Genomic DNA, 15,281 nt, shown 5'->3' with positions numbered 1-15,281 from the left:
TTTTTTGCGACCCTTAAAAAAATTATACTCAGATACATATGGGCAAATAAAAAACCAAGAGTTAAATATGTAATTTTGAGTAGTAATAAACTAAGAAGGGGACTAAATATTTCCGGAGATATTATATCTTAGTGCTAATGTCACGAATAGGGGATTGGATATATAATACACAGAGAAGTTTGGTAAAAATGGAGAATACACTAAGTAAGGCACAATTAGATAGGATTATTTGGCTACCACATGAGTTTCATACTTTGGATGAAGACACTAGCACTTTGAAACGGAATGTATTGAGGATATGGGATGTATTGCACAAGCAGAAGGAAAGGAAGTATAACTCACTTTTAATACCATTGGTGAGAACAAAATTTTTCCCACCGGGGAATGAAAGTATCTCGGAAAAATGGATAAAGGATAGCAACACACGTTTGAAAGATATTGTAAATAAATGGGAATTATGTTATTTTCATGATTTAAAAGTAAGAAGGAAATATTTTCAATATTATATGAATGGCGGTATCATCAAACAAGACATTTTGTTGCAAGGCTCCCACAACCATTAAGGATAGAGGATATGTATCCTTTAGAGCAGGGGTTAAAATTTTGAGTCCAGACCTACTAGCCGTTCACAAAACTTACTCTCCACCAGTTGCCCCACCCAACCTTGCCCAGGTCTGCCCCAAACCCAACCCCCGCTCCCTTAAAGCTTATGAAATTACATTTTTCTTTAGAATAGTCCAAAATATAAAACTGTACATAGTAATGTATATCCCAGATCCCCTGTACTCCATTATAGTGATATGACATGTACACAGTAATGTATATCCCAGCTCCCCTGTACTCCATTATAGTGATATGACATGTATACAGTAACGTATATCCCAGCTCCCCTGTACTCCATTATAGTGATATGACATGTATACAGTAATGTATATCCCAGCTCCCCTGTACTCCGTTATAGTGATGTGACATGTATACAGTAATGTATATCCCAGCTCCCCTGTACTCCATTATAGTGATATGACATGTATACAGTAATGTATATCCCAGCTCCCCTGTACTCCATTATAGTGATATGACATGTATACAGTAATGTATATCCCAGCTCCCCTGTACTCCATTATAGTGATATGACATGTATACAGTAATGTATATCCCAGCTCCCCTGTACTCCATTATAGTGATGTGACATGTATACAGTAATGTATATCCCAGCTCCCCTGTACTCCGTTATAGTGATGTGACATGTATACAGTAATGTATATCCCAGCTCCCCTGTACTCCATTATAGTGATATGACATGTATACAGTAATGTATATCCCAGCTCCCCTGTACTCCATTATAGTGATATGACATGTATACAGTAATGTATATCCCAGCTCCCCTGTACTCCATTATAGTGATATGACATGTATACAGTAATGTATATCCCAGATCCCCTGTACTCCATTATAGTGATGTGACATGTATACAGTAATGTATATCCCAGATCCCCTGTACTCCATTATAGTGATATGACATGTATACAGTAATGTATATCCCAGCTCCCCTGTACTCCATTATAGTGATGTGACATGTATACAGTAATGTATATCCCAGCTCCCCTGTACTCCGTTATAGTGATGTGACATGTATACAGTAATGTATATCCCAGCTCCCCTGTACTCCATTATAGTGATGTGACATGTATACAGTAATGTATATCCCAGCTCCCCTGTACTCCATTATAGTGATATGACATGTATACAGTAATGTATATCCCAGCTCCCCTGTACTCCATTATAGTGATATGACATGTATACAGTAATGTATATCCCAGCTCCCCTGTACTCCATTATAGTGATATGACATGTATACAGTAATGTATATCCCAGATCCCCTGTACTCCATTATAGTGATATGACATGTATACAGTAATGTATATCCCAGCTCCCCTTTACTCCATTATAGTGATGTGACATGTATACAGTAATGTATATCCCAGCTCCCCTGTACTCCGTTATAGTGATGTGACATGTATACAGTAATGTATATCCCAGCTCCCCTGTACTCCATTATAGTGATATGACATGTATACAGTAATGTATATCCCAGCTCCCCTGTACTCCATTATAGTGATATGACATGTATACAGTAATGTATATCCCAGATCCCCTGTACTCCATTATAGTGATGTGACATGTATACAGTAATGTATATCCCAGATCCCCTGTACTCCATTATAGTGATATGACATGTATACAGTAATGTATATCCCAGCTCCCCTGTACTCCATTATAGTGATGTGACATGTATACAGTAATGTATATCCCAGCTCCCCTGTACTCCGTTATAGTGATGTGACATGTATACAGTAATGTATATCCCAGCTCCCCTGTACTCCGTTATAGTGATGTGACATGTATACAGTAATGTATATCCCAGCTCCCCTGTACTCCATTATAGTGATATGACATGTATACAGTAATGTATATCCCAGCTCCCCTGTACTCCATTATAGTGATATGACATGTATACAGTAATGTATATCCCAGATCCCCTGTACTCCATTATAGTGATGTGACATGTATACAGTAATGTATATCCCAGATCCCCTGTACTCCATTATAGTGATATGACATGTATACAGTAATGTATATCCCAGCTCCCCTGTACTCCATTATAGTGATGTGACATGTATACAGTAATGTATATCCCAGCTCCCCTGTACTCCGTTATAGTGATGTGACATGTATACAGTAATGTATATCCCAGCTCCCCTGTACTCCATTATAGTGATATGACATGTATACAGTAATGTATATCCCATCTCCCCTGTACTCCATTATAGTGATGTGACGTGTATACAGTAATGTATATCCCAGCTCCCCTGTACTCCATTATAGTGATATGACATGTACACAGTATGTATATCCCAGCTCCCCTGTACTCCATTATAGTGATATGACATGTATACAGTAATGTATATCCCATCTCCCCTGTACTCCATTATAGTGATCTGACATGTATACAGTAATGTATATCCCATCTCCCCTGTACTCCATTATAGTGATCTGACATGTATACAGTAATGTATATCGCAGCTCCCCTGTACTCCATTATAGTGATATGACATGTATATAGTAATGTATATCGCAGCTCCCCTGTACTCCATTATAGTGATATGACATGTATACAGTAATGTATATCCCAGCAACCATGTACTCCATTATAGTGATGTGACATGTATACAGTAATGTATATCCCAGCTCCCCTGTACTCCATTATAGTGATATGACATGTATACAGTAATGTATATCCCATCTCCCCTGTACTCCATTATAGTGATGTGACGTGTATACAGTAATGTATATCCCAGCTCCCCTGTACTCCATTATAGTGATATGACATGTACACAGTATGTATATCCCAGCTCCCCTGTACTCCATTATAGTGATATGACATGTATACAGTAATGTATATCCCATCTCCCCTGTACTCCATTATAGTGATCTGACATGTATACAGTAATGTATATCCCATCTCCCCTGTACTCCATTATAGTGATCTGACATGTATACAGTAATGTATATCGCAGCTCCCCTGTACTCCATTATAGTGATATGACATGTATATAGTAATGTATATCGCAGCTCCCCTGTACTCCATTATAGTGATATGACATGTATACAGTAATGTATATCCCAGCAACCATGTACTCCATTATAGTGATGTGACATGTATACAGTAATGTATATCCCATCTCCCCTGTACTCCATTATAGTGATGTGACATGTATACAGTAATGTATATCCCATTTCCCCTGTACTCCATTATAGTGATGTGACATGTATACAGTATGTATATCCCAGCTCCCCTGTACTCCATTATAGTGATATGACATGTATACAGCAATCATTACTGTATACATGTCAACACTATAATGGAGTACAGGGCAGCTGGGATATACATTACTGAGTAATGTATATCCCAGCTCCCCTGTATTTTATTATAGTGATAGGACATGTTGTATACAGTACTTACTGTCCCCCCGGGTCCCCCGCGGCGGTGGAGAGGGTGTCTCCTCTCAGCGGAGGAGAGCGGACCTCTCCTGCACCAGTCCCCTCAGTGGCGGTGCCACAGAAGCCAGAAACCGGAAGTTGTAAACCGGAACTCGGCTTCACAGTGAGGCTTGGAGCGCAGGTGCAGTCGCTCCATGCTTCATCTGTGTTCGCTGCTCGCCGCTCGCCACAGAGGAATTTCTCCTCGCATTTGGCGAGCGGGCGAGCGGCTTTTTCAAGCCCTGCTTTACAGCATATGTTTAGTTTAAATAAAATACAAAAACATGCTACCTCTATAATTTATAAGATCCTTACGGAACTATCTGGATTAGAGTTCCAAGGGTTCTTAGAGAAGTGGGAAAAGGTGCTTGGAACAAAATTGAATGAGAAACAAAAAAACTAAATGTTTATATTAACACATGGGGTGGTGAATATGAACACAGTTGAAAGGAATTATAAATGTCTTGTAAGATGGTATATTACACCTAATATAGCACATAAGCAAAGACCAGATGTATCACCTATGTGTTGGCAAAGGTGTGGGAGTAAGGGAACAATGACACACATTTGGTGGTATTGCCCCAAAATACAGGTGTACTGGCGCATGATAATTCAATATATACAGGAGATACTGAGAATTAATACAGCTAGATCTGTGGATCTGTCTCTTTTACATATCTGAGACATCAGTGAAGCACTATAAGAACATGATATTGTATCACTTGTTAAATGCGGCCAAAGGCCTTATTCCTAAACTCTGGCAAGCAACAGAGCCACCCAAAATAAAAGACTGAATAACTAGAGTGGAGTATATATATATATATATATATATAAGATGGAGGAACTATACCATATAGAAGAGGCCAAGTTGAAAAATCTAAAAAAATCTTGGGGTAGTTGGTACGACTTTAAAAAATCAAAAAGATATTTAGAAGCTGTTGGAGTGTAAAGAAGAAGGAAGTAATAGGAATAAGAGTATGCAGAAGGATAAGACAGAAGGAAAAGGATAAGATGGTGGATACGTTGACAAGGAGAATACTAGAAGACAAAGAAGAAAATGAAAAGAATAAGAAGACAAAGGGGTAATTGATGGGGAGGGGAAGGAGGAATAGGGATTGGATAAATGTAAGAAGAATTTGTGTTTTATGACGTTTGTTATAAAGTGGATTTTGTATTGGAAAAAATCTATAAAGATATAATTAAAACTAAAATGAGTACAGGGTCAGTGCTTTTCATTGGCACCGATCACTATAATAGTGTCACCGGAATGTCAGTAGCCGTTAGTCAGTTCCTGCCCAGTGTCAGAATGCCCACCGCAGTCCCACTATAAGTCGCTGATCGCAGCCATTACTAGTATAAAAAAAAAAAAAATTCCAATATATATACCACCATTTGCAGATGCTATAGCTTTCACGTAAACCAATTATTATGCACTTATTGGGATTTGTTTTTTAGCAAAGACATGTAGCAGAATACATTTTGGCCTAAATTTATGAAGAAATGTGATTTTTTAAATTTTATTGAATATGTTTTATAGCAAAAAGGCAAATATTTTGGGGTTTTTTTTCAAAATGGTCGGTCTTTTTTTGTTTATAGTGCAAAAAATAAAAAACGCAGAGGCATTCAAATAGAACCCAAAGAAAGCTTTGTTTGTGGGGAAAACAATTACATAAATTTAATTTGGGTACAGGGTTGCTTGACCACGCAATTGTCAGTTAAAATAACACAGCACCATATTGCAAAAAATGGCCTGGTCAGGAAGGGGGGTAAATCCTCTGGAGGGCAAGTAGTACTGAAAGAGACTTTGTATATAATCATTTAAATATAATACAAAATACTGGTACAATTTTACTGCAAACTTAATTGCTATGCTTTATATTACCTTCAATCTATTGGGCTCCAGCTTCTCTGCATTCAGATGCTGATCTTCCCTGCATAGAGCCCTTAAACGATTGTAAATGTTGGATTTTTTTTTTCTAACAACAAAGTTCTCATAGTTACCTGCTCTTTGCAATTGTTTTGCACAGAGCAGCCTTCATTCTCCTCTCCCGGGGTCCCTCCTCCTGCCTGCAGAGTGCCCCTCTAGCAAGCTGAAAAGTATAGTATACAGTGCCCCTATAGCAAGGAAAAAAAACTTCGGCCTTTAGAATCACTCACTTTCTTCTCCTACCCAGGATTGCATGTCCCATGAGGCAAAGCTCCTCACACATTCACAAGTTCTGAAGCATTTACTGACATATACGGACAAGGTACTGAGCTGCATGTATGCTGCACTGTGTATGCTGACCTGTATGGACAATGTACTGAGATGTATGTGTCCTACACTGTATTTTTTGATATGTAAACAAGTAACACATTCTGTATGCAGGCCAAACAAAGGTGAGGCTGGTGCTAAGCTGACAGTTGTCAATATTATGTATGAGAAAGTCTGTGTGCTAGGAAATATAATACACAACTTGAAACTTTTCATCAGTGAATATTAGCGGAAGATTCTTTTGTATAGCCCTTAGTTTACGTTTAGAGGTTACATATCAGAACCCAAGTAAACAACATTCAACATCATTTACAAATGTTGAACAGATCTTCTAAAAATAAGAGAAGTCGAGTAAACAGAAAATAAATGCCATACCTGGACAGACGCTTTCTTCCTGGGTATTCTCGATGGACAGTTCTTTCCTCACATCAGCTGGCGAGATGGGACTAAAAGTATAACAAAATGAAGTTACTTTCTGCAATAATATTTCACCATGAAGCTTAACCACTTCCCGTCCAGCACATGTATATAAACGACCAGGCGGGGGCAGTGCAGGGGCGGTTTGCCGTTCATAAACGGTGCCCGCCATTTTGGACTGTACGCGCTCCCTGGGAGCGCACAGCACCGTGATCCGGTTCCCGCTGTGTTCTCTGGACACAGCGGAACACTGATCGCTGTACAGGACCTCTGTGTGAGGTCCCGATCATGTGATCACTAATTGACCAATCAGTGATCATATGTATAGTAGTAAGCAAGATGTCACTTCTGATATCATTGCTTACTACTAGTGAAATCTGTGAATGATCACAGAGATGACATGGTACAAGGCTATTCACAACAGCCTTGTACCATGTGACAAGCTGTGACCAATCACTGCTCTCACAGTATTTCTCAATGGCTGCAAGAATGCAACCAGAGAGAAGGAGAAATTATTGCTTTTACAGCCTTTATGGGTGTAAAAGCAATCAGTGTAAAAAAAAAAAACTTCATTACCCCCCCCCCCCCCACTGCTGGGTGACAGTATTAAAAAAAAACAAAAAAAAACAAAATAATAATCTAAAAAAAAAAAGTAAAAAATGTTTTTTTACTAAAAGGATAACGGAATAAATTTTGGCCAAGATTTACGAAGAAAGATTATTTATTTGCAAAATTGTATAAGGAAAACACTTTTTCAATATTTTTGGAATTTTTCATTTATATAGCAAAAAAATAAAAATCCCAGTGGTGAATAAATACCACCAAAATAAAGTTTTATCTGTCTCAAAAAAATGCTAAAAAAATTCATATGGGTACAGGGTGTGACCACAAAATTGTCATTCAAAGTGTGACAGCACTGAAAGCTGAAAATTGGCCTGGACAGGAAGAGGGTAAAAGTGTCCGGACTTGAAGTGGTTAAAATAAAAACAGCAACATCTGCAAGAAAGAAAGTTTTTCTAAGCTATGTACTACTCTGTAATGTACTATTGACAAAATAGTCATTTAATAAATAGCACAAAAATTCTAAACCACCTGTGCAAAAATAAAAGCCAATTCGCAAAAAAAAAAATATATGAGAAAGTGTATGCTACCCCAACAGTTCATATTTATAATATATGTCTGTGTTAAAATGTACTCTTGATAAAAAGTATCCTGTTCACTTTGTATTTCTTCCTTTGTGTGAAATATCTGGTGATACTGCCAGTCCCCCGCCTTTCTATCTCAAACTGACTATGCCAGGGCATGAGAGCCCAACCATTCCAGTGTGGTCAGTTTTCTTCTTTGCATTCTAATTGGCCTGTAATCCAACAGGCAGACATGCTGACATCCCCCCTGAACAGCTCTTCACATGGAAGAGCAGTGTACTGCTGTTCCTCTACCTCCTGCTGACACAACCACCTGCCCCGCTTTTCACAGTATATTTCTATCTGCATTTTACATTGGACTGTACCTGTGTTCTGGTCAGACTGCGCCTGTCATGCCCCCTCATTGTCACAAGAAAAGGGTAACTATAATCATATATTTTAAACTGAATTGTTTTACAAGGTAAGGGTTCACATATACTGTGAAGATCATTTATCCAATGAAACCAGGGTAGATAAAAATCAATGATTTAAAAAAAAAAAAAAAAATCAGATTTTTTTTATTTAAATCGGATTTATTTTATTTAAATCGGATTTTTTTTAAATAAAATGCTTTTTGAGGAAAATATATTACCATCCAAAGGTTATTCCATCATGAAATAATGATTCGTTTTTTAATTATGTAGAATAAGGCTGTATATGTTTAATTTTTTTGGTAAATAAATTCCATGAATCCATTCACAATGTCATGCTCTTCCAGAGGTTTTTGTAAGATTATTGGGCAGTTTCTCTGCCTACAAGATATTATCACAGATGCTTGGTTTACTTTTTCAGTTCTCAAAACTGAATTTGACTCAGCGGAGATCACATGCCTCTTCTTCACAGCAAAAATGTTATAACATGAACAGAGTTAAGAAAAAGACCTTAATCCTAACTTCTACAAACCTATGAATACAGAATCAACCCCTTCAGTGCTAAGTTTCAAGAAGTTCAGTGAATAGAATAGAAACAATATTTTTCTGATTGTTTGGAGTGGAATAGATCTGCACAAGAAGAAAGTGAAACTAAGTGTGAGGAGGAAGGGGCTGACAGTCTAAGTTTCTTAAAATATATATATTTTGTTTAGCCAAATTAGTTAACAAACATGGATGTTTAAGCAAATAACATATGCTGGAATGTTATTGTTTCAGTTGAATAAATCTATTTAAATTGTTATTATTAAGGTAATGATTATTTTTCTCCTTCCTAAGTACAACAGAAAAGTTGTCCAAATATGAATGATTAACCTATTAAACTGGGGATAAAAAAACTAATAAGAAAAGTTGTTATTCTAAAAATCTTCATCTACTTGCATATTAAAGTTATACCAGCAAGAATTAGTCTATGTAGAAAACTAGGATTTAAATCAAGCCGTACTGACTAGTGATTTAAATCATGATTTAAATCAAATCCACCCTGAATGAAACTACTTATCCCATCACATGGCTCCATAGTCTGTTGCTGCAAATATCTACAGCTGTAAACTGAGGGACATAAGAACATATTTATAAAGCAATAAATATGACATTCACAGGCAGTTCATGATTTCCTGTAATTTAAATCATATGCGCCAAAACAAATCACTTTCAGTGAATATTTGTCAGAAGTCACATTCACTGTTTTATAAATACGCCATATAGTCCTTCCATGTGTAATGTAATCTGTTTACTCACACAAAAGTCCAACAACACATATCCAAGTGATTCTCATGTCTCTCACCAAATCCTTAGCTGCTGATTTCATAAGCACCTCACCTATTTTAAACTAGCGACAACAAACATAATAGGTTACTTTAAATAAAACTATTACACCCATTTTACACTGGAACAAAAATTTATTTAAAAAAAAAAAAAACAAACTGCTTTGATGACTGAACATTTCTGTTCTTAAAGGGAATTGCACTCGTGTTCCAGCTTATGCTCAACTAAGATGCAATTGTTGTTTACTTGTTAGGGCTCATTCACACCTGTGATTGGGGGGGGGGGCTAAAAACACATGGTTGGCTGTGTTTTTACAGGTCCCCTTCCCCCCACTGCAACCAAATCATCCCAAGCTGCGATGACAGCTGAATGGGGGTGTACACATGCCCCACCACATTTTATCCTCCTTTTGCATTCAGCAAGCAGTGGAGCTGCCTAACTTAGCCTGTTCAAATGAATGGGGCCATGCTGCAACCTTCCTACAATTGTTGCAGCATGAAAGGGGTTGTAGAAGGGTTTAAAACAGGCATTGAGAGGAGACATATTGTCTCTCAATCCCCTGTCAAACACTGCTGAAAAGCAATCCACAATGAATCGCTTTTCAGAGGAGAGGAAATCTCTGCCGCTAATGAAAACCTAGCCTTAAAGGCTAGTTCACACTACAATCCCTGTTGTCAGTGTGCATTTCCACATGCACAATTACATGCATTTTTAGATTATCTGTTATGTGTTCCAGTGTGTTTGTTTTTCCCACTTCAAACTGTTTATGTGCATTTTAGTGTGGCCCCCATGCCAAGCGAGCAACCTCCTGTGTTCACAATGCAGCAGGGCAGCTGCTCAGTACGAGACCCAGAAGCTAGTGGAGATCACTGTTGCAGCGACTTCCAGCTTCCAAGGGCATTGGCCAGGCATGGTATATGCACAGCTACATTGGTCCAAAGCTAGACCAATGTAAAAATATCTATGCCTGGAATTCATCTTTAAAGTGTATGTAAACCCTAACAACTTTGGGCTGTAAAAATATACTATCGGAAGTGTTTTGTTATATTTGTTCTGTAAGTGCAAAAAAAAAAAAGCTGTAGATCTTGCCAGAAAATTCACAGATGTCCTTTGCCTTTGTATATATTTCCTGTGTTCTCTCATAGAGAGTTATTTGTCCTCCTAGATTATATTTAGATACTACAGAATGATTAGATTTTATATAGCGGAGATGAAAGAGTAGGTGTGTCTGAGTAGTTTATCAAAAGAAAACTGGACACGTTCTGCTTTGGGGAGATGTACTAAAACTGGTGCACTCAAAATTTGGTGCACTGTGCATGGTAGTCAATCAACTTGTAATTTTTGCTTGTTCAATTAAGCTTTGACAACAAAACCTAGAAGCTGGGTGGTTTCTATGACCAGTTGCACCAGATTTTGCAAGTTCAACCACCACCACCACCACCAGTCATTCAAAGGGCTACGAATAAAATTCTTAGCCACACCAAAAGTATGGAGCCACCTAATAAAATGATACAGTGATTTTTAGTAAGACTGTGAAAGTAATTGACAGCCAATCCAAAATAATGTGCTATAGGGATGGAGGATTTGCAGTACATCATTAGCAGGGGACTTATTTAACCACAAACTAACAAAGTGGGAACCATCAATAGTGGCTGCAGCTATTGAAAAAAAGGAATGGCAAACCTTCCTTGGTATAGTCAGCTACTATAGGAGGTTCATCCCTAATTTTGCCACCCCTGCAGCTCCCTTGAAAGACCTACCCAAGGACACAGCATTCACAAAGACCCCAAATCAGGAAGTGCAGCAACTGAAAGCTGCGCACTGTGTAAAGAATGGGTCTTAGTTGCTCCAGACAAATGAGAATTTGTGGTTAAAACAGATGCCTGAGTGTGGACAGGGTAGCAGTCCTCCCTCGGTCGATAAATCTGGAAGAACTCCATGTGGTTTACCCAAGCTGAAAAAAGAACTGCAGAAAATAATTGTGGCATAGTGGGGCATGAGTGCCTGGTGATGAAGTGGGCCTTGGAGTCTATAAGATACTACCTCTTGTAAAGGAAATCCTACCTGATCAGATCACTTAAGACTGCTAAGTCTACCTTTTGCAAACAAAAAATAAATGCACCCACATTTGCTGAAAAAAATGTGCATTATTATTATTATGAACCACAATCAGTGGATCCCCAATGAAGTGAACAGGCTACTATAGGCTCTACCAGCTCTGCACCAAGGTAGAAACTTGCAGTTAGAAGTTAGAGAACTGGAGGAAGTGTCAGTGGCCTATGAGTGCGGTAATCACTGCACTTGTGCTCCAAGCCTGTTTGCGATAACCAATAATAAATCTGACAGAACCCTGGCATGCTTGTTGGGGGGGTTGGTGAAGGGGGTCCACTTGCCATCATGTTACTTGTTACACCCTAAATATGGGTGTAACATGTAACATACTATACAAGGTGATGCTATCCTTTAAGTTGCTATGCCAGGTGAAAGATAAAAAATTCCAGAGTAACAGGAAAGCAAATTGGGGTGGTTGTAGTCGCCAGGAGAACCTGTTGAGGAATATAGGTCAGTCTTATTTTAAAGGATAAGTTCACCTTTGGAAACGTTACGTGTTCAACCTGCAGCCACTCACCAATGCTGTGCCTCTGTGTGTAAGGAGCATGAGGAGCTTCAGGACAGCTGTCACTATTTGAAAAAAGCGTGGTTGTGTGGGGCTCTGCCCACACGGCAGCGTTATTCATTCAAATACTTTTGTGAATGAATGAGCTACAAGTACCTTCTCAGATGTCATCTTGTAATTCTTAATGAACTACCACAGCACTGTTGTGCTCTCGGGTAGTGCATTGATTCTTCCTGTCATTGTGCAACTGCCTGGCCAAACGATGTACAGGCAGACAGCTTATACTGTCAGTCCGTAGGAGCATGGATCACTGCTGATCACTGGTGTAATGCTTTCCAGGCTTTGCATTTCTTTTTTCTTTTAAATGTGAATTTATCCAACCACTTCCGGACCAGCAACATACCCGTATGTCACTAGACTTTCCATGGTTGTACCGGAGAGATGCCTGCAGCTGCGGGCATCACCCTAGTACTGCTTTTTAGAGCCAATGGTCAGCTCTCTAGTACAAGTATTTGGAGCAGCTACTATCCACTCCATTGTTTGTACTAGCACCGGGAGGGGATGCCCCTCTCCTCCTGCTGCTCTCTTGGGATCTCCTGTCCCACAAGGATCTGGCCAGGCAGCTGAACAAAGCTGGAATTGGCTTTGATTGGCTCTTCTTTATTGTAAACCGGAGCGATGACCTGACATCACGAAAAGTTTACGCGAAAACTTTCTGCGCCAATTTAAAAAATCTGAAAGCATTCAAAAACACCAATCTAGGTGTTTTGAATGCTTTCAAGTGCAGAGGAAGGGCTTGGGGCCTTGGAGACCCCAGATCCTTCCATAAGAATACCTGACACGTGTCTATTGCTGTCACAATGGATGTTTATGTTCCTTGTGACAGCACTAAAACTGATGAAAAGAAAAAAAAATGTAAAGTGACAGTGTAGAAAAAAAAAACTAACAGTGCCCCCGTGCTCACGCACAAAGGCGTACTGATGCATGCAGGCAGGCAGCAATTGTCCCCCACATGAGGTATTGCCATAATCGTCAGATCATGGGCAGTAATTCTAGCACCAGACCTCCTCTGCCAATCTAAAGTGGTAACCTGTAAAGGCTTTGAAACCGTTGCCTATTAATGAAATGTATGCAGTTTGTTGCCGTTGCATTCGCGTGCACAATTTTAAAGTGTAACATGTTTGGTATCTATTTACTTGGCGTAACATCATCTTTTATAATTCATAAAAAATTGGGTTATGGTAATTTTTCAAATTAAATTCAAAAAAGTGTATTTTTTCCCACAAATTGCATTTGAAAAAACGCTACACAAATACCTTGTGAAGTAAAGAAAATGCAAAAACCACTAATTTATCCTCTAGGGCCACTTCTTTAAAAAAATATATAATGTCTGGGGGCTCTAAGACATTTTCTAGCAACAAATACTGATTTTAAAATACAAACAAAAAGTGCCAGAAATGGCCTGGAGCTAAAGGCTGGTCATAAATTTCATCTTTTGGGCCTGGAGTTCACACTACAGAATAGCTAAAGAAGAGTTTTGGTTGGACTGTAGCCTGGCCACTCTGGTCCACCTGCCAGAATACCTGATTTATTATAAAAGTGCTCTGAAGCCTCACAGGAAGAAGTGGTTTTGCTAAGGACTGTAATCCACTTCCAGTCCAGACACTTTTACCCCCTTCCTGTCCAGGCCAATTTTCAGCTTTCAGTGCTATCACACTTTGAATGATAATTGCGCGGTCATGCAACACTGTACCCATATGAATTTTTTAGCTTTTTTTTTAGACAGATAAAGCTTTATTTTGTTGTATTTATTCACCCCTGGGATTTTTATTTTTTTTGCTATGTAAATTAAAAAGTCCAAAAATTTTGAAAAAAAGTTTTTCTTATAAAATTTTGCAAATAAATAGTATTTCATCATAAATCTTGGCCAAAATTTATTCCATTATACTTTTAGTAAAAAAACAAATTACCCAAATTAGTTTATAACCAAAAATTATACATTTTTAAACATTTTTTTTACATTTTTAAAAAAATGTTTATATTTTTTATTTATTTATTTTTTTTACATACTGTCACCCTAGCAGTACAGTGTCACCATGGTGACACTGTACTACTTGTGGAGGGTGATGAAGATTTTTTTTTTTTTTTTTTTACACCGATTGCTTTTACACCCATAAAGGATGTAAACGCAATCATTTCTCCTTCTCTTTAGCTGCATTCTTGAAGCCATTGAGAACTACTGAGTGAGCTGTGATTGGTCACAGCTTGTCACATGGTACAAGGCTGTTGTGCATAGCCTTGTACCATGTGACAAGCTGTGACCATTCACAGATTTCACAAATAGTAAGCAATAATTTCACAAGTGACATCCTGCTTACTACTCTGCATGTGATCACTGATTGGCAAATCAGTGACCACATGATCGGAACCTTGTACAGAGGTCCCATCCGACGATCGGAGGACACAGCGGGCACCGGATCGCGGTGCTTCGCACTTCCAGGGAGCGCGCACAAGCAGGGGGTGGGGAGGCCATTTATAAACGGCCACCCAACCCTGCACTGCCACCGTCTGGCCGTTTATATACAACAGCTGGATGGGAGGTGGTTAAAAACCCTGTGGAGGGTGAACAGTCATGACTGTCTGCTGTGCGATAGCTGGGAGAACACACCTATCAGATTGAGTTACTTAGGCTAAGTAAAAGCCTACTATTCTATGTGTCGTAGCATGCCTCCTTCCTGCAACAGAGATACTATCTATATACTGTGACAGGAGATATACACACACGTATTATATGTATGTGCAGATTTTATATATATATATATATATATATATGTAACTGATAAAGATACAATTTCTTCAGTAGGCCTAACAGATATACAAGTTATTGCCAAGGCTTCCTGCTCTAGCTTTTTAGCAAGTCTGCTCAAGTGTACCGGTGAGATTTATTGTGACCAGCCACACAACAAACACTTAGCAGACAGCTAGGATTTATGATAAAATATCCAGGTGGTGAAACCGAGTCCACAGAGGCTGCTTCCGCCTCCCAGCTCACGCTTGTTGAATAAGAAAAT

At 38.7% G+C, this 15,281-nt stretch overlaps 1 protein-coding gene across 7 annotated transcripts in view; it reads right to left on the bottom strand.

The window, feature by feature from the left end:
- The window catches only part of UIMC1 (ubiquitin interaction motif containing 1), a 152,428-nt gene that overhangs the window by 62,651 nt on the left and 74,496 nt on the right, over positions 1 to 15,281 (bottom strand). For all 7 annotated transcript variants that reach the window (XR_016308014.1, XM_089660657.1, XM_089660656.1 and 4 more), the window contains exon 7: positions 6,671 to 6,741. Coding sequence is in view for 6 of the 7 variants with exons in the window: in XM_089660657.1 (XP_089516783.1) it covers positions 6,671 to 6,741 (71 nt within the window). In the remaining variant the exon portion in view is untranslated. The remainder of the gene's footprint in view (positions 1 to 6,670; positions 6,742 to 15,281) is intronic.

The sequence above is a fragment of the Staurois parvus genome, unplaced genomic scaffold (genome assembly GCF_062004578.1).
Source record: "Staurois parvus isolate SC_StPar_1 unplaced genomic scaffold, SC_StPar_1.0 ptg001258l, whole genome shotgun sequence".
NCBI lineage: Eukaryota > Metazoa > Chordata > Amphibia > Anura > Ranidae > Staurois > Staurois parvus.
The sequence above is the reverse complement of the archived record's forward strand: the minus strand, read 5'-3'. Positions and strand labels throughout refer to the sequence as shown.